The sequence below is a fragment of the Wasmannia auropunctata genome, unplaced genomic scaffold (assembly GCF_000956235.1).
Source record: "Wasmannia auropunctata unplaced genomic scaffold, wasmannia.A_1.0 LD336049.1, whole genome shotgun sequence".
NCBI classification, from domain to species: domain Eukaryota; kingdom Metazoa; phylum Arthropoda; class Insecta; order Hymenoptera; family Formicidae; genus Wasmannia; species Wasmannia auropunctata.
The window spans coordinates 646,117-672,399 of record NW_012026841.1 but is presented as its reverse complement, the minus strand read 5'-3'; the positions used below and the strand labels follow the sequence as shown (position 1 = coordinate 672,399).

At 38.5% G+C, this 26,283-nt stretch overlaps 2 protein-coding genes across 2 annotated transcripts in view; one reads left to right on the top strand and one right to left on the bottom strand.

Annotated features, from left to right (window-relative positions):
* Nucleotides 1-26,283, top strand: part of LOC105451613 (elongation of very long chain fatty acids protein AAEL008004-like) — a 30,650-nt gene that overhangs the window by 1,572 nt on the left and 2,795 nt on the right. Inside the window, exons 2-4 of the mRNA XM_011692183.1 lie at nt 14,751-15,091; nt 19,567-19,704; nt 21,423-21,665. Coding sequence (XP_011690485.1) covers nt 14,753-15,091; nt 19,567-19,704; nt 21,423-21,665 — 720 coding nt within the window. The 5' untranslated portion in view covers nt 14,751-14,752. The remainder of the gene's footprint in view (nt 1-14,750; nt 15,092-19,566; nt 19,705-21,422; nt 21,666-26,283) is intronic.
* LOC105451612 (elongation of very long chain fatty acids protein AAEL008004) overlaps nt 1-26,283 on the bottom strand; it is a 70,944-nt gene that overhangs the window by 44,290 nt on the left and 371 nt on the right. The gene's annotated exons all lie outside the window — the stretch shown is intronic.

Genomic DNA, 26,283 nt, shown 5'->3' with positions numbered 1-26,283 from the left:
TCGATTTTTATAATAAATTTTCGACAAAAGAGAAAATAGCTATATTTTAATGGCAAAGATTTCTTACTAAAAAAATGTTAAAAAAAACATTAAGAGAAAGTATAAAATATTTTAAGATTATGAATAAAACTTAAATTTAAAATTGTTGTAAAAAATTTTAAAAATAGATATTTATATTAATATATATGTATATGTGCCCGCATATACACGTACATTATACATTCATGTGTATAACATGAATTATTGCTAGTACTTAGGTATGTTATTTTATGTCAAAACAATTTATTTAATATAAAATTAAAATTATTATTTTAGTATATTAAATTTCTATTAATAAAAAATTTTCGCGAAAATATTATACGATAATATTACAATATATTACGGTAATACTTATCATTTAAATTGTGGTCGCAATTATCAACAAAATGGAATAAACGAATTTTTGTTCAATGACGACATCACATTTTAATTGCGTCATACAAACATATTTTATACTTTAATTAAATTCGCGAAGAAATTATATTAGTCACTGTTTTGATATTAATCTTTGAATTGCCATAACATTTGAATGTATTGCTCTACCGAAAGTAAATCTTTGATTGCACCTTGCGAAATTTTTGTGGTAAGTTTGTAATATTTCTCGCGTACAGTGTGACATTTCGCAACATGAAAGGTGTATGATCGTAATTTTTAGTATTCTTTTAATGGTTTTCAAAAGAAATCCGTGTAGTATTATACAAAATAAAACATTTATTTGTTAAGCTTTCTGAACAAATAAATTGTAATCTGACCAAATAAATGTAATTAATGCTTTTCATAAATTGAATTGCTAAACTTTTTTACGATTTCTTAAATTAACTTTACACGTATTACGAGTAATATTGAAGAGATCTGAAAATACTAAAAATATATAACTATTTTTTTTAAGGATTTATTTGAAAAAATAGAAAAACATTAAAAATTATTAATGTGTGTCAAGCAATATGCTAGTCTACATAATGTTCAAATGCGTAAATACGAATTTTTGAAAGTTTATAAGTAGTGGCGATTCACCTGACGTGTGCATTTCACAATCGAGACGTTGTGCCGCAAGGCACATCCGTACAATCGTTGTAGGCGCACATGCTATAGAAACACGTGTAAGCTGTCTTAATTCAGACCGTCTAACCCTGCCTCTACGCATGACGTTTCGGCGGACGAGATAGGAAAGAGACTCTCCCCGGCGAAAATAAAAATCGAAACGTAAGTCGGACGTAAGGGGAGAGCGACGGAGGCGTAAACGAAGGCTTTTAGGAGGTGCAAATTGAGACGACGAAAACGCTTCTTTTACGTTTAGTTACTTCAATTTTCGCCTCTTCGAAACTTCGTTCACGCTTCCGTCAACGCTCCCCTTACGTTCAACTTATACGCACCAATTTTCATTCTCGTCCGAACTTTCTTGTAGAAACTTATAGAAAACCTCGAACGCCTCAGCAGAAATTATCTCGGCTATACGTGCGCGTATTCGCGCATGGTCAGCTCTTTTCGCTTTGCATGATCAGCTACCTACCTTAATATAACCCCCACACGTATGTGCCCGAGCACGTGAAATGCGTCACATTACACAACCGCACGAAACACGCTGTAATATTCGGCACAAGGTCGCCGGACCGTTTTCGAGCCAGTTTCTTAATAGCGTGACGTGATTTCGTGTATCCGAAGGAAACGGAGTCCGGAGCCCTTTCGAAGCGACGTCGGCGGGCGCGCGCGAGCACGCGTAGGTACGCGAATAGTTCGGGTGCCTGCAGTTTCTCTAGGCGGAACTGCAGTGCAATTCCGAGTTTGATCAAGCTAGAGACTCGATAACACGGCAAAAGATATAGGAATAATATCGATGCCGTTTTCGCGATCCAAGTGCGAAGCGTGAAATAATATCGGAAATAATAAGTAAAGTAACACCGATACGAATCCAATTATTCGATTAATAGACGTGTAATTATCGTCTCTGCTGAATGCAAATGAATAATGATAGCATGCCAGACGGGAATCATTCATTAATATGTTCACGCAACGGTTATAACAATTACACATCATGAAACGGACGAAGAAGAGTGGAACGGCGAAAGTTTAAAGAGCTTACAGCTAAATTGACATATATATATATATATATATATATATATATATACTTGATTTGATAATTAATTAGGCGGATTTAATACAATTATGGTGGATTTAAAGCGATCCGAGAGAGACTGTCATTTTCCAACGTGCGACAATGCGACCGTGCAAACGAACATCCATACGTTACTCCGCGCTAACGGATATTGGCAAATATCCGACGCTCCTTGCCGGCATTTCGGAACTTGTGCGCTTCACGGTGATAACGCGGTTTCCGTTTAAAATTAGGAACAGTCGACCTCAAGTAAGTCGAATAATGTAATTGCCCGTTATACTAGCCGAAGGTAGTGAATGTCAATTTGTTCCGCAAGAATCAGAACCTGCTGTTTTTTCTCCTTGTTTTTTTTTTAGAGTTTCATTAGAACGTGACCTGTGATTATTACTTGGGATTATTGTTAGCATGTTCCATACCTCGTTATGACAAATTATATTATTCGTCTCCTTATAATTAAATTTTTTTAACTTAATAAATTAAATTTTTCGTGTAAAATATTCAAATAGCGTTCCTTTATTCATTAATATTTAAACAAAAAATCGTGCATAAAAAAACAGTTGTTTTTATTCTTGAAGTAATTCAATTTAAAGAATATTTTATGTCGATATGATTATAATTACGATGAGTATTCAACTGTGATTTCCATATCGAGGATAATAGACTGCTAATACAGTAAAGACAGTAAGACGATATTACGAATAAAAGTTACAACTTATCAATAATTTGCAAGAAATTAATCAAGACTTTGTGCGTGGATATCATTGATAAAAAGAAATTTATCTGTTTACTGTCGACATGAACAATTTCGCCGGAAATGCAGTTTTCATTTATGTATAAAATCTTTAAGAGTTCGACATTAATATGAAAAGAAATGAATAAAGAAAAAATGCTCCAGTATTTAGACGCGTGCTCTCTTTGAGCTCGTTAGTCTTAATGGAATTCGTGACTGCCTTGTTAAACTTTAGATGAAGAGACGATAAAGTAATCATATCTAATTAAGTTCTTCAACATCGTTAGCTTCCACCGAGAAATGAATAATTATCGTCACGCAGAAAGTGAAGAAAGAAGTACATTTCGCGTTTACACGAGAGATTAGCGAATGATTTCATGTGTGTGACACAATACTGTCTGTGCAAAGCTTCAAAGATATTTTACTCTAGTCAAGGCTAAGATCTCTCCGACTTACCAGTGTGTCGAAAGAGCAGTAACGCATCGTTGCTTTTATCCAAATCGAGGACATTAAAACACTTGGGAATTGCAAATAATTACTTTCAAGTTGTTAACGAGACTTTCGTCAAGCGCTATCCTTCGAATATTATCTAAGATTTATCCTCTCTGCGTATAGGTATCGCAGTCGCCGATGCTCGATCTACGCGATACTGATACACAACGTATAATTTAATCTGAGTAAAACCTGAGATTTCGATCGAATATGGTTTGTCGGATATTAAAAACTATTCCGACCCCGAGGTCATAGCTGTATAAATTATTTTCCTGTTTCGAAGATGTAACTTTAACGAAGAAGACTTCTGTTTCTTCTTTTTCAGTCGCTTCTTACGGAACACTTTTTGAACCTTTCAATGCAGCGTTATCTTTTATTGTTCCACATTTCTTTAAATCATCAAATTTGTTTGCCAACCGACTCCGCAAAAACACATCCTCCTTGTAAATGAGCGGCGCAAGGTTGGCCGTGAGGTCTATGGGAAATCTTTAATGTGAAAAGAGAGAATATTAGTCGAAAAACGTGCTTTCACACCGGACGCAAGAAGCCCCGGTTGCAATTTTTACGTTTCGCTAATCGGCGCGTCGATTAGCGCGTAAAAGCGACGAATTGGAAAACCGCCGGTGCGCGCCTTACAATTAAGTTCCCAAAAGTGCTATCGGCAATGAGCGAGAAAGCGGAGCTACGACAGCGACATAGCGGACAAATAGTTTTACAACGCGGCTTGTACTCATTGCACCTGGCTTCATTCCGCGACCGAAGACAAAACCGTCCGGAGCGATTAACTTCGATCATAAATTTTCGGGGGGAGAAAGACAGGTGCGCGATATTGCGAATCGCTTCGTTATCTACTTTCTTCGTGAAAAGAGAAATGTGTGCTGCGATCGGATCGTCAGATTTTTTTTGCGTTTCCACCGAAGAGAAATGCTTAACACGGAAACTGGGGGGGGGGAGTATGGGGGATATTATGTGAGATATTATACGTGGGGGATAAGATTAAAACAAGCGCGAAATGCGTGTAATTTCTTTTTATTCGGGGATTAATAAACATTTTATTCATCACGTTAATAAATCTATTACAACAAAACAGTAGCGTACGATCTTATATAGCACGTACCAATCCGATGTCGTTGTTGAAATATATAACTTCGTGCCTCACCAAGATGAGAAATTCGCACTTATAACACATTATTAGATCGGAATAAATAACATTAGGGTAAATGTGACTCGAATATTCTTCGACGTGATAAACCTAACTATTATTAAAATAGTAAACTGTCTCCTTCTACTTTTCTTCCGTTTTCTTTTAATTTCCTCTTCTAAAAATTCTTTCATCAATATATGTATAAATTACGATTATTATCAAACGTTGTTGGAAGATATTGCGGTATTGTATATCCCTACGTCACCGTTACTTCGATTAATCCCCAATCTTGGATTTTGCTACAATTTTCTCGCCGCAGAGACACTAAAGAGTTAGACGTTAAAATATTACATATCTCACAACAATTCAGTTATTTTCGAATTTATTTCCAATTTATTTATACTATATCGTCATTTTACTAATGCTACCGTGTAAATCCACTTAGGCGTTTCTAAATAAATGCCGTCGTTACTCTCGTCGGGCGGTGAAAACGGTTCTTAAAAGTCGATACATTTCGATCACGCAAGAACAGGCTAGTAGCACAGAGAAATTAGCGAATAATACCCCCCGTCGTTTTTGCCATGTAAGAAAAGAGTTACACGATGACGCTTAAACGATAAACCGAGAAAGAACCCGTTTTGTGATATAGGATGCTCATTTCCGGGCTACGCGGAATGATAGTGGAGGAAGAGCAGCCGCGCCGAAGGGAAATCGATAGCGAACGGCAGTGAGAGTCAAGTTGAGCGCAGAGAGACGTTAAGCTGGTGCCGTTAGACTGGCGCGCCGATCGAACAACAAGGAGTGAAGATACACTTAACAAACACATATTCGTAAATCGTGTCCGAGGCAAAATAGCACATATCGTATAATTTATCATAATTATACACAATGTGTATGATGAACGCGATATTAATCAAAATGCCGTGTTTTTCATCTTTTACAACAGTTAATTAATTATAATAAGCGTAACGACTCCGTAATGTTGCTCTCCGAAGAGGTGAAGCACATTCTTCGAAAAGAAGAAAGTAGACAGAAAATATTAGATTATATTAGAAAATTGATGTTTAATATAAATCTCATCGGTATTCAATAAAAACTCGTCGGGATTATATTCCTCTCTTTTCGAAAATTAGGTGCACGTTTAAAAATCATTATTGAAAGAATGTTTAATGAGTTATAAGTTCTAAACATGACAGATTTTCTGTTGAAAATGACAGAATCGTAGAGAACGCGTGTTGTCATAAAATGTGCTTCAAAGGTGATTTACAAATCAATTCTATGAAGTTTAATTTAACAACATGAATGTTACAGTGTAAACAAAATATTTAATTTTTTCGTTGAGGCAAACCATAGGGAATATAAGCGTTATAATGGAGGCGAGCGTTCCAGTAAGAATTATTTCTTGCATTTACGGGATAAAGTTGTGGAATTTAAGGTTCAATATATGTGGTATCTGTGAAGTACAGAATCCGACGGTAAAAAGATAAGAAAGTAGCATCGCGATAAAAATTCACTGACACGAAAACCATGTGAGAATCACCGAAGGCGTATTACGCGTCATATTAATAGCCAATGTAGCGTTACCTACTTAGCACGCTCTTCTTCGCTCTCTCACCCAATGGTATAATTCAAAGATTCAGGGATCAAGGAAAAATTGCTTAAAACACGAGAAATGCAAACAATCGCATATAATATTCTATCAATCATCGGCGTAATATTATTTCATTACTATTTCTCCTTCTATGCATTAATTTCTCAAAAAGGAAAGCTTTATTTATTCGAAGAGGAAGCAACGATCATGCGCCATACATTGCGGATTGTAGACTGTATATCGTTCATCAAGTACCATTCACAGTGGAGCGAGATATTCCACTCGTAGTACTCGAATCTATTCAATTACCTTTCGTTATAGTAGTGACACGAAGAAAAATGAAATAACAAGCTGCGTAATTAGACTGCGATAGAAGGACAAATATTATTCACAAATGCAACAGCGTGACCAAAAAAAATCTCAAATTCCGCTATTGCTCAGTGTCTGCTGAAAATTCAATTAATCTCATGTAATTAATTACGTTCACTTACAAACATAGTCAGCTATAATAAACATAAGTGATAAAAAAAATTAATCGTATTTAGATTGCTCCGAGGCGTATAGGGTAAGATAAAGCAGCTTTGTAAATAATTTTGTAAGTACAACATTTAGCGACATTTGTTTGCTAAGCACTTGCGAAGGTAAACAAAAAGATAGCGGAGAGATGATGAAACCAGTCCATGAAACGCTCGGCGAAAGGTAGAGTTGTCCTTTTGTCGCACTTATGTGCCATTAATGCTATAGGCGCTCCGACGGTTTTTTCAAGCGCGGATGTGTTTTCTTGACACGATTGTAATCCGGTCAATACGCCATGCATCGACCGCAATTTCTTAATTTACTGTTCACGATTGGATCAATCGCAATCGCATTCTTTTGCAAAAAGATAAACAGTCCCACTAAACGACTACTTATAACAGGTACCATTCAATCGGCTGAGATTTGTGGCTGTGTTTCTTATATGAGAAGAAGAAGATGACGGAATGCAATAAATCGACGAAAGTTTACGACTTGGAATCTTCGTTACACAAATTATATGTTCGAGATATGTTTAGAAAAGAAAAAATATAGGCTGCGAAGAAATTATCAGCTCCTTTAATCTCATCTCCAATACGTAAAATATTCATATATACAATTTCGTTGAAGATACACAGCTTTTTGCGGAATGATATGCTAATGAATTCAGGCAGATTGAATAATGACTGAAATAAATCCTGAATAATTCTTTGAGATTCAATACTTTGATATTCAATTAGTCAGGAATTAAAGAGCGTGAAATACCGCGCGAATAACGCCTGACAGCCCGATATAGAATTCGTAGGCAAAAGTGACACCGCGTAAGTTCGGCTCGGCGCGTTGAAGCAAGTCTCATTCGGCGGCGGCGGCGGCGGCGATTCGCGGCCGCGAGTCCTGAAAGTAAAAAGGAACGAGCTGAGCGCGTGTGGGGAAAGAGGGGTCACGCTTAGGAGAGTAGATACGAAATATGGATCGCGAGGCGGAAGGAAGGGAAGGTCGAGGAAAATAAGAGGAGAGAAGCCGGCGTTCTCCTCCAGGCATGACAACGGCCCCGCGAGTGACGGATACCTATCTCGCATGCGACGTGATACACCACGAGAGGGGCCGATCGGTAATTAACCGGACGGCACGACCCACTTACCCACTAAACTCGAAGAGCCATCCGCGCCGCGCCGCACCGCGCGGATGTTACCTTCGTCATCATCATCGGAATTCTCTCCCATTGAGAGAGAACCCGTAACGCGGCGAAGACGACACCGGCCACACGGCGTTTCTCTCCTCTCTCCTTGTCTCTTCCCTCCTCTCGCCACCTTCACCCGATCTCACCCTCCTTATCTCGCACTCTCGCGCGGAGAGAGACTTTCTCTATACAGCAAGTACCGTTTGACTCTATACGGATTCATGCTCGGCGCGGCGCGGCGCGGCACGGACATTAACAGCACGGATCACGAGATTCACATGCCGGATGTCTCGCGAAACACGTGCCGCTATTAACCTTGTCAATTCGACGATAAATATTCCTCCCCCCCCCCCGCTTTTCCTCCGAGATAATCGAACTCCTAGCATCGGTACGGTGATATTAGAATAAAATTGAGGTGAATAGGATAAGGGCCCAGATGCGAAAGTATGTTTCGAAGACAAGACATTTTCCAAAGTTTCACTCTTCTGTTTTATAAAATATGATAATGCTTATTTTTGTGGCTGAAAATAGATTGTTCATATATACAATTTCGCGATTTAATGACAAGTATAAACATTTCAGTTATTCATCTATTTTACAGTTTTAGTCGAGTAGAAAACTACAAAAGAATAGATTCCGGCAATTCGAAAGGCAAACGCGCGCATATCGACGAGCGCAAAATGAATCCACGCGATATGAATAAAATCGTCAGAAATTTTAATTAACTAAAGCCGATCCTTTACGAAGGATCCACACGCGTCATACTTTCACTTAAGCAACGCAGAAATATTTATAGAAACTTAGATCGTTAACCCAGATTTTCGATCGCACAAATGCGATGCAACTGTATTTTTGCGTAATTCCGGCCTGGCAACATTGACACCGTCCGACGATCGACGGGCGTCAACGTTTTTTTTTAATAACGCGCATCCGCGAGTGACGTGAAAATCAGCGTCGCGCGTTAAGGTTGTAGTACTTACATTTCGCGGTCCGCGTGTCGCGGAATGTAAAGGAGGGTTTCGCGGGCGCGCGCGCGCGCGCGGGCGAGCGAGCCGATGCGTCTCGCAACAATGCACGCACGGTATACACGAGGCGCACGCACAGCGAGTTGCGAAGCACGCGACCGTTGAAAGAGAGAGAGAAAAAAATGGGAAGGAAAGACCGACCGCCAAGACTCTCGAAGGAAGAAAAAAAAGAAGGCGAAGGACCACGCAACGACATTGGGCAACCTTCAAGCCGCCCGAGTGTGTACGCTGTTGTTACTCCAGTTTTCGCGGTCCGCGGAACTGCAATACCTATATCGATTACGCAAAACCGCGAGCTCTCCGCCTGGCCTTAAAACGCCGCGCCGCGCCGGCCGCAGCGCGGCGCGGCGATGACCAAATCGCGGCTCGTTTAATTTTCCGGTCTACTTATCCGGCCTGCTCATCCCCCCGTGTCAAAAGGGGATTTACAGCTGTGTTTCGATGCTTGTACACGTCCAATAAACGATGATTGCTGTGTGATAAGCCGACGCATTATTTCTATCCGTATAATTCAGCACGATTGCGCTAGATGCGATTCACGGCTCCGATATTCGTTTGGAGAAGGGATCATCTTGCAGCGATAGTTTGTACTTTAAATTATATACCGAAGACTTTGAAGTGGCCTGATCGAGACCTGCACTTTCCGATCGACGTATCGCGAAAGAAAAAGAGCCTACAGTATGACTCTTCCACAATGTAACTACTCTATAATATATACATGTCGATTCTGATTAACTTATCATAAAATGTTTCATAATCCTTATTTTAATCGCGTATAGAAAAGAATGGTACATAGTTACATTATTTATATTCAAATTTATATGAATTTATATAAATTTCCATTCTTACAATATTAAAATGAAACGAAAGGCTCTCAAATTTGAAAATTAAATAAACAATGCAGAACAATGTCAAGAAGAAACTGTAAATAACTGAATGCTGTTTACAATTAAAAACTATTTAATAATAATTCCACATTTTATAAATAAATACGGAATAACGTAATGTTCCTTATGAGGACTGACAGTTATTTCTTAATTTAATTATAAAGTGTTGAATTATTAGGTGGTTTCTAATTGTAACAGCTTTCAGTTATTCAAAGCTTCTTTTCAATCATTGTTCTGCATAGAAACAATTCATACTTGGAATTGTTTCGTTTGAAAATCTCAAGAATTCCATTGCGGGAACTGGTGACCGCCAGTGACTGACTCATCCGGGCAGAGACGATGGTCAAATACTGCTTCCAAATATTATTATATTGTACGCTGTACGGAAAGAACACTTTTGCTGAATCCAAATCTGAGAATAATTTTTGTTCAATAATCAAAATAATTTCGTGCAAAAATCAAAATGATTACTAGAATATCAAAACGTTTTATAGCAATGCTGACCAGTTTTAACATTCCAACAAATTATTTCGATGATTTAATAAAAAATTATTTTCAGATCTGTTTCTAGCAAAATTTTTATACCTTTCAACAAAATCGTTCTTTCCGTGTGAGGATGACTCCAAAGGGAGTCGAGACGTTCGTTTTTGTAATGTATTTTTAATCATTGTCAATATATTTATTTTTTGAGCACTAATAACCGCTCTGAGACTCTCACTAGCCTCATTCTCACTTGTTTAATTTTTATTCTAATTTATAGAAATTTATATTCTAATAAACCTCATAAAATCGAGGTATATGTAGGGTAAGGGATCTAATCCGGAATCGTCAATTACGAATCAACGTGTTCGCCCACTCAGTCATTCGTTACCCTCGAAGCTCGTAAAGTACACATCTAACTTTTCTCCTCTTCTCTAAATCTAGTATACTTTAGAACGTGCGATTTCTCGGAACTTTAACTAACGATTCGGTCATTTCTGATTATTATTACGTATGAGATGATTCTTTAAAAAGTTCTAGTAGCAGGAAGACATTACAGTTGCATCACGATTACGGAAATCACGAGCAACCTTATGTCAGAAATCATATAAAGATATCGTCGGACCTTTCTCCCTTTCTTTCCCTCTCTCTCTCTCTCTCTCTATCTCTCCGCAGGCGTAATTCTCGAAACTTTCTTGTAAAAATAATAACATATGTCTCGTCAAGTCATAATTACGTCATGAATGACGGAAATCATGAGCGATCGAGTGTTACAAATTGCAAAGATGTTTACGCGGCGTTTCCGCCATGATGAGCCGGTGCCACCCGACGTGACAGTGGAAGAAAAAAAAGCAAGCAAAGTTGTAATCGGGGGTGGTTACGTGGGATCTAAACCGGGCGCGGAAGAGAAAACCGACGAAAACGATTTAGGCGATTACGAGCTCTTATACGATAGAAACCAAACTGTCTCCGCCGCCGCCGCGCCGCCGCGATTACACGAATCAGTTGTTATGCGCGAAAGTTCGCGCGACTCATCGCTAATAATCGCCAAACAGTCGTCAGATCCACGAAAACGCAATCTAATGACCGTACGACATAATGTGTGCGGCGTGGTACCGTAAGATTACGAAATTGATTTCTTTCCTGATGGACGGCGAGAAAGTGTCATTCATGAATTTAATACTCTGTCCACCGGCGACACGAGTCACGACATAAGTAATAGTGACAAGCTCTAAATCCCGATAAGTGTGTTACGGCGCGACAGAAAGAGACGCGGAGAGAAAGAGAGAGAGATATGCAGAACAGTCGGTGGGCGATATCAAATTATCATTTGCGTCACGACTGTTCCGCGACAAACTTATCGAAAAGGATCAAATATTCGCGAGTTATTACGTGTTTATATTTACGGTAAAACTCGCTAGATAATCTCTAATGTACATCTACGGTAAAACTCACTAGGTAAGTACTGCAGTTTATTCCTGTTAATCTCTCTTTTTGTGTGTATCTTCTTTCTTTCCGAGCATGTATACGTAAGAACGAATTGCAAACGCAGAAATAAATAAACGATTACTGGTCACAGTTGAACGAGCAGTTTAGTGGTTAGAAGTTTAAAGATGCAGATGTTTCCATTAGAAGGCGTGTGGAAGTAAATTAAAATGAAACGTATCGAAAAGAAGTAATTCAATTCAATGTGTAAAACAAGAGGGATTCATGCATATGTATAAATACATATAAATTACATATTTTTTTATGTTTGACGTGGCACGTTTCACGTGGCTAGTCAATAATGATGGCTTCTGTTTCGCTGGCGATCGTGCAGTTAAAATGTTGCCGTTGTAAATTTCACTCTGTGTTAGAGACATTTAGAAACGATTTTTCTATAACATATTATAATTTGTAAGTAACAAAAATTATGCCAATTATAAAACTGAGAGAGAGAGAGAGAGAGAGAGAGAGAAAGAGAAATTCTAAACTGAATTTCCTTTAAATTCGACAAGCTTCTTTTCGGATGTATAATCTATTCTTACACGTTAAAAGCATCTGCTTTATAGATATTAGAACATATATAGCAATTTGTGGAGCGTAATACATAATTAAAAAATACAGTGCACGCACCGCAATGCTGGAAATTAAAGAGTTAATTCATCGACACCCATTAGTCTGCGCCGGGCATTAAAATCGTATCGTATTCGACAGCTTCAATCCTAAGAAACTGTCGAGAAATCGTTAGAAATCAGCGGTTAGTTCTGCGCTAAATCGCACGCGTCATCGTTATCTTTATTACCGGATAATGACGATGCGTGCGATTTAGCATGTAGCAGGAATCACATCTGTTCTGTTCGCCTAAATGCAGCGATACGCACGATTAGTATACCTGATCAATACCTAACGCATGTGTACTTTTTTATTTTAAAATTAATTTATTTAATGTGTACACTCAAAATGAAATTAATTTACTTTGTTTTAAACATTTATCTACAATTTACTTACTAACATATTTTTAAGCTGTTGAGTTCTTTGCGAAACGTAATATGCTACATTAAGCGTACGGCGAGTCTGCGTTAAACGGATCAGATATTCGTTAAATGGCGCCTAATCGCAATTTAATAGATCATACAACGTTCGTAAACACGGATTGTTCCTCTCTCGAGAACGCAGGCTGAGATGAAGTGAAGATTCGCTCGTAATTTCTCGCACGTTGCGCGTTTTGCAGCGCGACGTTGCATTTGCGAACCCCCTGACATCGTTACGCTCGCTCGAAAGAGACGAGAACAGGTGATTTATTAGGCCGCGTAGAAAACGAGGCGAAGGAGGAAACTGCGGAGAGGAGCGATGGAAGGAGAAGGACCAAAAGCGAGGGAAAGAGGAGACCGGTTCACATCCGCGCGTAAAGTCGCAGCGAAAGCGCGCGGCACGGCGACGATGACTCCGCGACAAACGCCGGGATTCTTAAATGACGTTCGCGACGAACTTCCTGACCCATTGCGTTTTACGTCGAAGTCTTTGATCGACGATTAGGATGACACGTATATGTAATCGCGCGCGTAAACGTGAGCGGAAAGAGTTATCCGGGAATCCCGTCCGATTGCTGCAGGATTGCTGTAATCCTCAGCTCAACATATGAATTTCTGACAGAACGTACATATATGTAGAAGATAAATTTCCGAGAGAAGAAACATTTTTAGTAATTAAATAAAAAAATGAACTTTCCAAATATTTGTCTGTCCTAAGCTTGAAAAATCAATTTTTCTTAAATCCCATTTAATGACGTATATATTTTTTATTTTATTAAATAGATAATTTTATTGACGTTCTTATAAAAATTTTCACTTAAAATGAATTTATTTCATTAAAAGTAATATGCACACTCTTGCGCACAACTGTTTACTCCAGCGGAGATAACTGTAGAGATACTTTAGAAAATACCAAACATCAAGGGACCTTACCCGAGCCGAGACAAGAAATTAATCCGTGTCCAAGTCGGGTCCGAACTAAACAACCTGTACGAATATAGGTCGCCAGGGCCAAGCTCCGACAATAAACCGGACTGGACCGGGTATTTGCCTTGATATGCAAGGCTCTAGAATTCCATGAGGCTTTACCAGGGCATTAACTCTTTCGTTGCTAAATGAAAAGTGGCTTGGCAACGCATTAAGCCTTCATCAAGTTATAAAAAATGCTCGCTCGCAACTCTCGGTTATATGTGACGCTTAACTGACCTCCAGGAAAATGTATAAAGAGAACGATCTTCCTGGAAAATGATCTTCATAATTTAATAATATTCGAATAGATATAAAAAATATATATGCATTCACCTACATCACTACAAAGAGTATTAAATTGTTTCTTTGTTAATCAATCTGATAAATAAATATTTTAACTGTATCACTCATCTCTTGTGCAATATATAAAACGTACTAAATTAATAAAAATATTCTAAATTTAACACATCGATATTTACATTGAGAAAAAAATTGTACGGACTAAATTTGTATAGTTGTTTGATCCAATGATTGATTCAACAATTATTTAGTTGCACAAAGGAAGGTATAATTCATTCACATCAACCATCAAAATTTTTCAATCAAGAATTAACTGAAGCAATTCAATTTAATTATTTTGTTCGAAATACTATGATAGTATTTATTTGTGTTTGCATGTTATTTAGTTATCCGTATATATAATAATATATTTGTTCAAATTCCAAGTATCACATTGACTAAACGATGCTGATGGGAATAACAAATAGTGTGTATTTTTAATCAAACAATTGAGTTAAATACGATAAATTTTTGTTGAAACAAAATAGTTTAGTAAAGAAAGTAGTATTTTGTTTACACTAATAACAAATTATTTTGTGTCATTGTAGTAATATTTAGTTGAACGTATCGGACTACATATTTTAGTAAGATGAAACAAATTTTTTTTTCTCAGTGTATAAGAAGTTTCTTCAGAAACATCTGGTTCAAGTGCAAAAGATTCAAATTTTTCCTTGATTCTCAATTAAATTTTATATATTATAATTATATTTTTAATATTGATTTGTGCATTTATAGAGATGGCGTCGGCGGCAGCGGAATTGGTAGCGGAGAGAGAGCCGGAGCTGAGGATCGAGATGACGGATTCGAATAGGACTTTCGGAGGTGCCCAGGGCCTGGTCAGAATGGCGCTGGATCAGTACACGGAAATCCTCACGACAGTTTCCGATCCACGTGTCAGCGATTGGCCGCTAATGGACTCGCCTGTACCGACAATCCTTATTGTGCTCCTTTACCTGTACGGTGTGGTCATATTCGGTCCGCGTATGATGGCAAACAAAAAGCCATATAAACTCAGAGGAGTCCTGGTGGCGTACAATGCGTTTCAAGTCGTCTTCTCGCTAGGGATGCTATACGAGGTAAACATTTCCGACAACTAATTTCGAAAAAAAAAAAAAAAAAATAGAACAGACATGTCATCGTTACAAAAGTGCATAGTTTTGAATTTAAAAATAAAATGCTTCTTTTCAAAATATTGACTATATAGTACAGACCGACGTAATACATCCGATTAAATGAAGTGAGGAAATTTTGTCTGATCTGAAATCGTGAGGCGAAATAACGTAGAAGAATTGGAGAGGTCACAAACCGATAGGTAAACAAGTGCGGAATGATAATTGGGGGGGAATCAAGAAAGTAGATGCCCCCCTCCCCCCCCCCCTCTCCCCCTCGCCGACGAAAAAGCCGCACGAGCTAGAAATCCTGTAATTTGCGGAATCATGCAATCCTTGGGCGGGAAAACGTGCTCGCGAGAGAATGCAATGGGAGGAATAAGAGAGAAAGGAAGAGAGAATGAGAGCGTATGCATGTGAAAGAGAGAAAGAGAAAGAGCCTCGATACGACCTTCCATGTCACCCTTGACTTTCGCGTTTCCTTTATAGCCATCATTAGGTTCTCGTTATAGCGTACATGACGTGCAAAGTTCACGAGCGCCGACGATCCGCCGGGATCTGAGGGGACTCGCGGCTGGCGGTCGGAAGCCGGTCAGACAACTTACTGGTTTATATAGGTCACGATGTAAGTATGCCGCCGGTATAGTACGTACATATTCGAGATCGAAAATGATCGGATGGCTAATCGCGGGGGGGGAGGGGAGGGGGGAGAGGGGAGGATTATGGAACTATCAAAGCGAATGCACATATTGCACGGCCTGCACACGAATAAGTCCTCGTTCGCGAGATCGACACACGGCTAACAAAGTGTGACGGTGAAAGGAGATGTGATGAATAGAATCGTTGTAATCGTTGACAAAGAATCCATGCAGGAAGAGACTTCGACCTAGAACTTCGTCGATCATATCGCGCGCGGAGTCAATCGCGTTTTATCCTATATCCAGTGTGGTGGCCGAACGAAGCGCCATTCTCATATATCATATAATTAAGCTTCGCCGAGCCTTAGTTCCCACACAGATAATTAAGCGCATTAGATATGCTAAGTAAGTTCTCTTATCTTATTATCTTGTATCGGAACTGTAACGCTTATGCAAATCGCGTGCTCGCGAAGTTAAAAGTGACACACACACATACACACTCACACACACACACACATTGATTTATAATCATAGAGAAACTCGTAATCATGGCTTAATAAATATGTTAAAATGTAAATTTAAATATTGTGAGAAGAAACCAAATAGAATCTTAAATTTTGAACACGTTTTCAACTAGTTCCTGGTGTGGCTGGATTGAAGTTGACTGAATTGAGGAAGAAAAAGGATAAAGTACCTAGTTAAAAATTCGTTACCTCGATCATTGACTTTCATATTTTGATACGCATTTGTGTGGAACGAATTGCACGGACATTTTGATTAATTATTTTCAATCACTTCGTATTAAGTTTAATTCAATTTGTGTCTTAATTAATAATGATCGATTAGATTCATCCTTTAATTGTATATTATAATTAATTAGTAATTCAGATTCACCGCAAATCGTAGATTTTTAAATTGATCAGTCATGGATGATAGGCGGTGAAATTTAATTAGACACATATCCGTTCACTGACAAAATACTAACGTTTCTATAAAAACGCGATTATAAAAAGCAGTAATCTTTCAAAGTCCATATCACAAAAAGTATAGAAACTATTATAAATAAAGGAATATTTAAGAATTGAAAAACATTTAATTATAAGTTGCTTAACTTGTGACTGAATCATTCTTCAAAAGCTATAATTAATTTTGACGTGAGCAAAACATCGATAATATTTCGATAACAATCAATCAATTAGGCATTTAGAAGTAAAATTTTATTACTAATTACAGTACTTTTTACCCCACATTTTTTTTACCATTTTGTAAACATTTCTTTTCTTTCTTTTCGACTTTTAAATTATTTTATTACCGTACTTTTTAAACCGTAGCTATAAAATAATGACATTAGATTAATCATCAGTTTTGATTTTATCAACTTTCTTACTTAATTCCGAAGATTTCCGTTTCTCTGTCAGTAGCCTTGACCTACAAACAATAAGTATCAACTGTATTCAGACTTTTTGTTAGCAAATATACTACATTTTATTCTTATAGAGTATAGACATAGTTGTCAAAATGCAATGCTTGCTTCTGGAATAAGAATACTAATGTCTAATAAGAATATTAATCCGCAGCGAGTTATTCCACTTGCTAATGGCCGACTGTTTTGCGTCATTTAAACGAGCAAATAGCTGCATTCCATCAAAACAAAGCCAAGTCATTCTACATCCATATTAATATTTTCGCAAATTTCATGCATCAATATAACACAATTTTTTTCTAGACATACGTTTATATTTTTATATATTAATCAGTTATATTAACTTAAAATAATATCCGAGATGCATATTCTAAAGAAGATTCGGCGGATTTTACATTTATATTAAGTACATCAAAATATTTATTTAATATTAAAATATTTATCACACTTTCTGAGCACAGCAATCTCAAACGAGACGGAGAAAGATGCACAAGGATTGAAGTATTTCCCAGTGGCTAAATCTCATTCGTTACTCAATCGATCGATAGGTACACTCGTTTCATTACCAAGAAGACATCCTGTGCTTTTCGACTTTCCATAAAGTACTGAGTTTACACCACTCCCACGAAGCATGCATGATCGAAAAGACAAAGTAAAACTCCGTGCGGAAGGTCAAACAAAAAACGAATTTTCACGCGCCAGGGAATGGATAATGAACGGTTGCATCCGCGCGAAAGTGCACTTTGCAGGAGTGACTAACCGCAATAACTGCTGCTTCTGTTAGAGAGTCGGTCAGGAAAGCTTTTTATATACGCAAAATAGCACAGCTTTTCCAAGACAGTTCGGCCCGTTCAGAGTTATCCGATAGTTTTGATTCGCTTTGAAACGTAAAAATCGTGACGGCTCCTTCTCTTTGGAGCAAACAAAACGGCATATAAAAATATCATCACTATTAACTGCAATCAAGATAAAAAATCAGCCCTAAAAATTTAGCTTAATGTTACATCCTACTTAAAAGAATGAAAATTTGATTTAAAAATACGAGAATTTCTTAAAAACTATATTTTTATTTTTTTTTGCCAAGTTTCTGTAAAACATTAAATAAAGTATAAAGTTATTTAATTACATCTATTTCCAATTACGCAGAAGTTAATTCGAACGATAAAAAATCAAGATCACGATAATTTATTAATAAGCAGTTAAAAGAACAGAAAAGCGTCGAGTAAAATTCACGCGATTAGGATCATAATTATGCATACACATGTATGCGTTCACTTTATCAATTTCCACAACTCAATTGACATTGACTTTTGCTACTTAATCTCAACTCCATTTCTTTACCTTATTTGTAGATATCGCATAAATTACAACTTTCTTATTGCTGTCGAAATAAATTTGCGTTAATCGTAAAAATTAAAATGGGATATAGATTTTTAATTTTCACTCGTACATCCCGATTATTATTTACATTGTTTACATAATTAAGACTTTGCAGTCTGATTATATTCGCGGATGTCGCTCTAGACGGGAGATAAGAAATCGCGTAACCACGACTTCCGTCTGTGCGGAAGAGGAAATATTGTAAATGGAATTATTATCAAACCGTAGAATTGTTAGAACTCTCGTGATTTTCATCACGACAGCTGCTTACAGCTCGAACCATGTGCAACGAAAGAATTAATCATCATCGAATGGGAAAGAGCCAACGTTGAGATGAGTATCGTTTTAACGTGTTTTATTTTTTTAAAGATCGCACGCGTTAAATAGAACGTGGCCTCAAAACCTAGGAGTTTCTCCTGAAACTGATTTATACTTGCTGTCACTCGTTGTATGAAAATTGGTAACATATGTAACACGTGTGTAACACGGTCTTTTCAAGGTGGACTTTCCGATCGATTTATAACTGAATCGAGGACACCAAAAACAACGAAAGAGCGATGTCAAATTTAAGACGCCAATGACACAATTACAGACTGCGATTGCATATTGGATGTAATATAAAAAGATATATAAGACACATCTCTAAAAAGATTATCGAAATTGAATTGTTCTGTTCCTCTTCCAGTTTGTACCTTGTAATTTGTGTTTTACTTTCGTCATTTCTCGCGCCGATAGAAAAAAAACCCTGTTACCATTTTTCACAACGTGATGAAATAAAACAAATATTTGCTCAAACCGAGACATTACACGAAATTACATTACGTCAGGCCATATTATGTCTGGCTTCGAAGCGTTTATAAACCTTCTTGTTAATGTTGAAATAAACAATTTGCGGTAATCGATTATCTTCGACGTTTTACGAGGGCGAGCAATCGACGTTGTTCCGTCCGAGGGTAATTAATATGTCTAACCGAGTGTCTGTTTCCTACATTCTTTTGCAGCACTTAATGTCCGGATGGCTGTTGGACTACAGCTATAAATGTCAACCGGTCGATTACTCCCACAATCCATCCGCTCTGAGGATGGCGAACCTCTGTTGGTGGTACTTCATCAGCAAATTCACGGAATTCGCTGACACGGTACGGCTCACTTTCATAAATTTGCGTAAATAACCAGCCGGCGGTAATCGCATACAAAGCTTGCGAATTCATCAATGCCAATTTTTCTTTAGTTTAAAACCAAAGTGATACGAATAATATTAATTAAGTCCATGCGCGTATATAGATACGAAAACGGCAAAGCACAAAATTATGCTACACACACGAGTTGCATTATCCCCATAGAGAATAACGCATATATTAATAAAATTTGTTTTTCAGTTCTAAGGCACGTGAAACTTTCCCATGTTTTATAAGAGAACAAAAAAAAACAATTAATCTTGGCATCCGCATTTTTATCCGCAGTATCCCGAGTGTAAAAACGAGGTTCACTTATTAAAAATGTCCACCTCAGGTTCGGAAATGGAACGGAATGTCATCGATACACCATGTTATCTCTATGCAAAGCAGCCGAAACCAGTTTTCAGCCGCGTGAAATGTAAAAATTCTGTTAGACCGAATCTAGTTAAAGGGGCGAGAAATGCTCTATTATCCGCTTACGCTTTCGTATTCTTAATTCGCGCGCGCAAAAGTTACTTTTCTCACGAAAATTGCGCGCAGTCAACCAAGAAAAACGTATATTGCATATCTCCCGTTTGTTGTACCGCAAACTGGTGAACGCTGCTCTTGCGTTTTCGACGAATGTACGTACACACGCGTAGACGCACAGTAAACAGACCGAAAGGTAGAGGAAAGAGAGAAGGTGGGAAACTATTTCCCGCTAGCGCTATTCCGCGAGAATCGCATAATTATGTACGAACGCTCGTGTATCCCTTCTCGCGGCGTAATAACCCTTAAGCAATCGTTTCCATTACTGCAGGAGCGAGCAGGAGCGGCGCCGAATCGCCAGGTCGAGCACGCAATCGCGCCGACGGATCAAAAGAGCAGATAAGATTTAATCGACCGATCGCCACTCGTTTATTAGATATTCTGGCCGAATAAACCGACAATTCACAAAGCGAGTGTTTAGCTACCTGAGCAAAACGAAAAAACCAAAGAAAGAGAGAGAGAGAGAGAGAGAGAGTGCTTAAGACTTTCGACAGCGTTTGTACGAAATTCGAACGTAGGAATCATCGTGAAACGGATTTTTTCATCATTCGTTGCTCAATTTTGACAGCGCGGCGTGTGTTGCCACTATCTCGCTTTATCGTGCCTGGATGACGAAAATCATCGCGCTTCGTTAATGAACGTAGATATTTTCCAGGAGATACAGCTCGCGCGAGAGTCTCGCATTACCGGCAATTAACACGACAGTGAAATATCTTCTTTTCAAATTGAATAATTGACTTTTTTTTTAACTTAATTATTCCATTATTTTATTTGAAAATATTAACAAATGGATATTGAATCACAAATAAATTAATTAATTAAAATTAAATAACAATAAATTATGTCTAATAAACTTAAATTAACAAAAATTTAATTTATTTTATGACAAATCTCGCAAGTTTTAGCGCCTTAATTTTTTTTCTTAATAAAAAATGCTGTTTCTCTAATTTAAATTTTTAATTCCCGAACACTTTCGTGCATTTGTAATTAATATTGCTTTCAATTTAATTGACATAGGTTATGGCAGGGGAAGTGGATACGATCCTAAATTATAAGCTAATAAATATAGGTCATCTAAATCCAAGCTAAGTGACAGAAAATTTACGGGAAATCGCAATATGTTGTAACAACGTTACGCGTCGAAATTTCAGATATTCTTCGTGTTGCGCAAGAAGGACAGTCAGGTGACATTCCTGCACTTGTATCACCATTCTCTCACACCCCTCGAGACGTGGATCTGCGTGAAATTTATCGCGGGCGGACACGGCACCCTGGGCAATCTTATAAACAACGCGGTGCACGTGGTAATGTACGCGTATTACATGTTGGCGGCCATGGGCCCGGAATATCAGAAGTACTTATGGTGGAAGAAGCATCTAACTACCGTACAATTGGTGAGTATAAGTCAATCGAGTCGCGTCTCTTTTTAAACGAATCACTCATCCATTTTCGTTTCTCAGATGAACTTGAATTTAAGAATTAAGGAAAATTCAAATTAAGACAACCGTCAATATGTGCAATTATATTAAATAGTGCCATTTAAATCGAAATCAATAACATCTCTTCTTAAGGCACGAATAAACTTGACTATCGTTTTTATGACTATCGTTTCGAGAGCTTCAATTAAGAATTAAAGTTAAAACAAACAGCACGCGCAATTTTTAAATTGGGTGCGTTTAGATCTAATCTTGAAAATATAGAAAGACAGCCGGAATCTTTTGTATAATATGTAATCATACAATTTTAAGCATGATTTAACGTGGAAAATCATAGCGATACAGAGGGCCGCCCCCGAATTATACAGATCAATTTAATACGGATTATACGTTTGACGTAAAAGGAATCTGGAAAAAATTACTATCTTTTAGGAAAGGAATTCTTCTCTCGTTACGCGGCGTATAATTTAAGCCGGTGTGTATGTCCGATGTTTGCCGATTCGTATATACACGCCGCTGTACGCGCGCGGTGTGTTGTACGCAATAATGCTGGACGAAACGAACTCCGGGGCGCGAGTGCAACGCGCGAAAAATGCAACACACGTGACTCAATGTTCCGAATCGCGAGCGCGAATCGGTAGTGGTGAGCGTGAGCTATTTCTTTTTCTTTCTTTCTTTCCGTCCGCGGATCAAAACCGATTCGCGGTTGATACCTTCTTCTTGCACAACGCGTCGGGTTTCGCGCCGCGCCGATAATAACCCGCGTCGTTGAAAGTGAATGGATCGGCACTACTGACCCACTGAGTGCCGCTTTAAAGATTTAAAGGGTGCACATCGGCAATACGTGAAATATGCTAATCGCCCGCCGAGGCGTGTGTAGTGTGTTTGCTTTCCTCCTACGAATCTATTTTTCGATACGCAATATGTATACATGCCTCCGTTGCCAATAACAGTTATAGGCTTTCCAGATGAGAATCGAGCACCCGCGGCGAGTACCAATTACGCAGGTGATGCAAATGAATTTATTTATCCGTGGGTTTCGAGAGAGTAGTTGAAGTAAAGTCATGTGTAGTAATTGGTTAAAGTGTAATTAATTGAAGGAAATCCGAGATCGAGAATTTCGATAATTAAAAGTAGATCCCTCCCTCGCTCGCGTCGCATTAAAGACTACCGGGCAAATGTTAATTCCGTTGCCGGTTTTTCTTGCGTGTCACTTTAGAGTTTAGGTTCCGAAACAGGTATCGCCGCGGCCGTTTCTCGCCGCAGCGATGATCGTATAATGACTTTAAATCAATCGCGCGCCTTTAAATTAATGGGTAAAATTGCAACTGACTTGCCGGCTCGAACTTCGTAATCCACGAGGCAGCAAGTGTGTGTACGAAACTCATAACGAAATACATTGCGTAGGTTTTAAAACAAATTGCGCGAGAATAATACGTTTCAAATTTATAGCTTTTAAATGTTGTTTACTCTTGAGTAAAAAGTATTACATTCTGTTGGGCAAGATTATCCAAATTATCTTATTATCCTGCTTATACTATTAAAATAAATTTTTTACGGTATCATATCGTTTAAAATATTTCAAGAGAAGTATTTTATGTTTAAATGGATTCTGAACATTTAGAAGAGTTATTTCCAAAATTCAATTAGCTTGCGTGTATTATAATATATACAAAATTTATAGCCAAAAATTTTTATTTTCTCCAATTAAATGTAACACGATGTTATATTATAATGTAATATTATACAACATGTTACAACATAATTCAATCAAAAAGAAATATAGAATTCTTTATTATAGGACGAAATCGAAAATATTTCGATAAAATATTTCGCAAAGTGCAAGCTCGAGGAATAATGCCCATAAATCGAATGACCAAAGACCGGCCAAAATTACGACAATTGCAGGAAACATTTTGCAAGCCATCCTCGCGCCGCGAGAGACGTGCAGGGGGGAAAAAAAAGTCGGCGGAGTCCGTTCTCGTCGTCGGCGGAACGCGGAGTACCGTACCCACTAATCGGGAGACCGACTAAAATCGGCTTACGCCGCCGCTGAAGAAAAGAGGGCACACGTTCGAAAAACCGGCGGCTCGGCTCGGCTCGGCGCGGCGGCGGGCGGCGCGGCCGGCCCGGATACGCGAATTGCGCGAACCCGCGATCGCTCGCGGATTCTGGGCCATCGGCCGGTCGGTGTTCGTTAGATCGGTCAATCTCTTGGTCTCTACCTAAGCAAAATTTCACGCCAGGCGCACGTAGGTATATAGGTAGGGGTAGGAGGGAAAGTGAAAAGTACAACGCGCGTTAGGCAATTCGACTCGACTAGACCTCGCTTTAAGCCGGCCGCCGAACTCGGCCAACCACGTTGGCAATGGCGCAACAATTTGGCATTCCGATATGCCATACGGCACCTGTGTGCCACCACTATCGCCATCATCGCGACCACCATCACCAGCACCAGCAGCATCGTCATCATCATCGCGGGTCGCCGCCGCTGCCGCCGCCGCCGCCGTCGCCGCCGCCGCAGTCATCGTCATCCTCGTCGCCGCCACCGCCGCGACTGCCGCCGCTGCCGTTACCATCATCTTTGTCGCCGTCGTCGTCGTCGCCGCGAGCTACCACGAACCGGCCGCATACCTGCGAAGCCTCACCTATATGCCTCAACCTATCCCAGTTTATCTCGCAAGACCATCGATTCGCTACATGCCGGCTGCATGTGTCCGGCCGAAGTACAGGTGTATACGTACCACGCGCCAGCGGACTCGTTTTGTGTCCGCCTCGCGACGCATTCCCTCGAGGGGTTCCGTCGCAAGACGAGAACGCGCAGATAGGGATACCGCGGGTATTCAGGAAAAAAAAAAGTTTCTTCGATGACGAAAGCGCTTTGAATCGAATGAGAGAGATTTGTAGATACGCGGCCATTTAATCTTTCACGTATCGCGGGGTATTGCCACATCGACTACTGCATGCGCGAAAGACTTAAAAGAGATATCTGATTGTTTAAACGGGCCGAATAAATGACCGAAAATTCATAGTTCTGCTCGAAAAATTATAACTTTGCGGAACGAAACGAAACGAAAGGTTCGAAGAGTTGAGAGACACGATGATCCGATCGCTTTCCTAGAGCGCGCGCATTTTTATTTGTATGTATAAGATTTTTAAACCAATCAATTTGTCGTCGTGAAAGGTTGACGAATAGATTATATCAACAAAAAATACTCCTACTTATGGCTAATCAAGTTGCCAGATGTTTGGCATTTAAATAAGAGAGTAAAAAGAATAAAATTCTAGTAAGCTATCCAGTCCGGGAAACCCCACGTACTTACTACAATACGTTAATCGCGAAATTAGCATGACATATAAAAGTTGTAAAAAATAACACAATCATTTCAACATCAATCAAGTAATGTCATGGATCAAGACTTAATTAAAACTTAAAATTTGATTAAACATTAGATTGTAACAAAAAAATTATCTTTTTTTTGTTTCTTCTTTTATTTAATAATGTAATCTTTGACATTTAATTATGAATTTAATAATGAAATCTTTGACATTTAAAAATAAGTAAATGCGGCTTCAGCAAATTATCCATTAAAAAGTTTCTAATTCCAAATGCCACATTACTAAACACATAATTATCAGTGCGATTCAAATGATTCCATTAACTTGCTCATAAACGACACGTTTTCGCGCGTTTTTATTTCAATTATTTTTATATTACTGAATTAAATTTAATTCAATTAATACAACAATACTTATTTAATAATATCTTTGAGACACGTGGAATAATCTCTCAGAGTGGTAAGGCGTTCATTCGCGGAGCACAATTCGCTCGCAAATCCCGTTTTGTATATCGTGAAAACAGGATTGTGATAAAATTAGATACGATCACCCGAAAGAATCAATAACAAAGTAGCGCGAGTTTTTGCCGACGAATTCACGGTGAATTTAACTGTCTGGCGTGCCGCGCCGGAAACTCGGCCTCAGCGCACACCTATCTGTCCGTACTTTCTATAAGTCGGTCAGCGTGTGTTTGACATTTATGTATGACGACTCACCCCATTTGACTAAGAATCTCTTTTTTTTTCTCCTTTCTCGCATTGTATGCCGCGATCCTCAAAGACAATTTAAACGCGAGAAATACCATAGACGTGAGGTAAATCTAACACAAAAGTGGTAAGCCGAGGACAGGCAGGCGGACTCGCACGCCACCAATATTGTCTCATTCACGGACCGGACTCTCGATCGTTGTACGTTTAAGAGAGAACGATATGCGCTGGGTACATTAGATATACGGACAGTTATTGCTACATACTGCATTGCGTTCTTTCTTCGAATCGCTTAATGAATTCGGTTGCAATACAGAGTTGATCGAGTCAACCGAGTAATACGCAACGCACACGGCTCTGCGGGAATCGAGAAAAACATAATGCGCGCGGTGTAAAATAACGACGTGGTCGGCTATTAAGCGTTTATTTACAAAAACGCTAATTCAAGTTAATTATATCAATTATTAATTTTTAAAAATTTATAAATTTCATATATTATAATTATATATATATATATAGGTATATATATA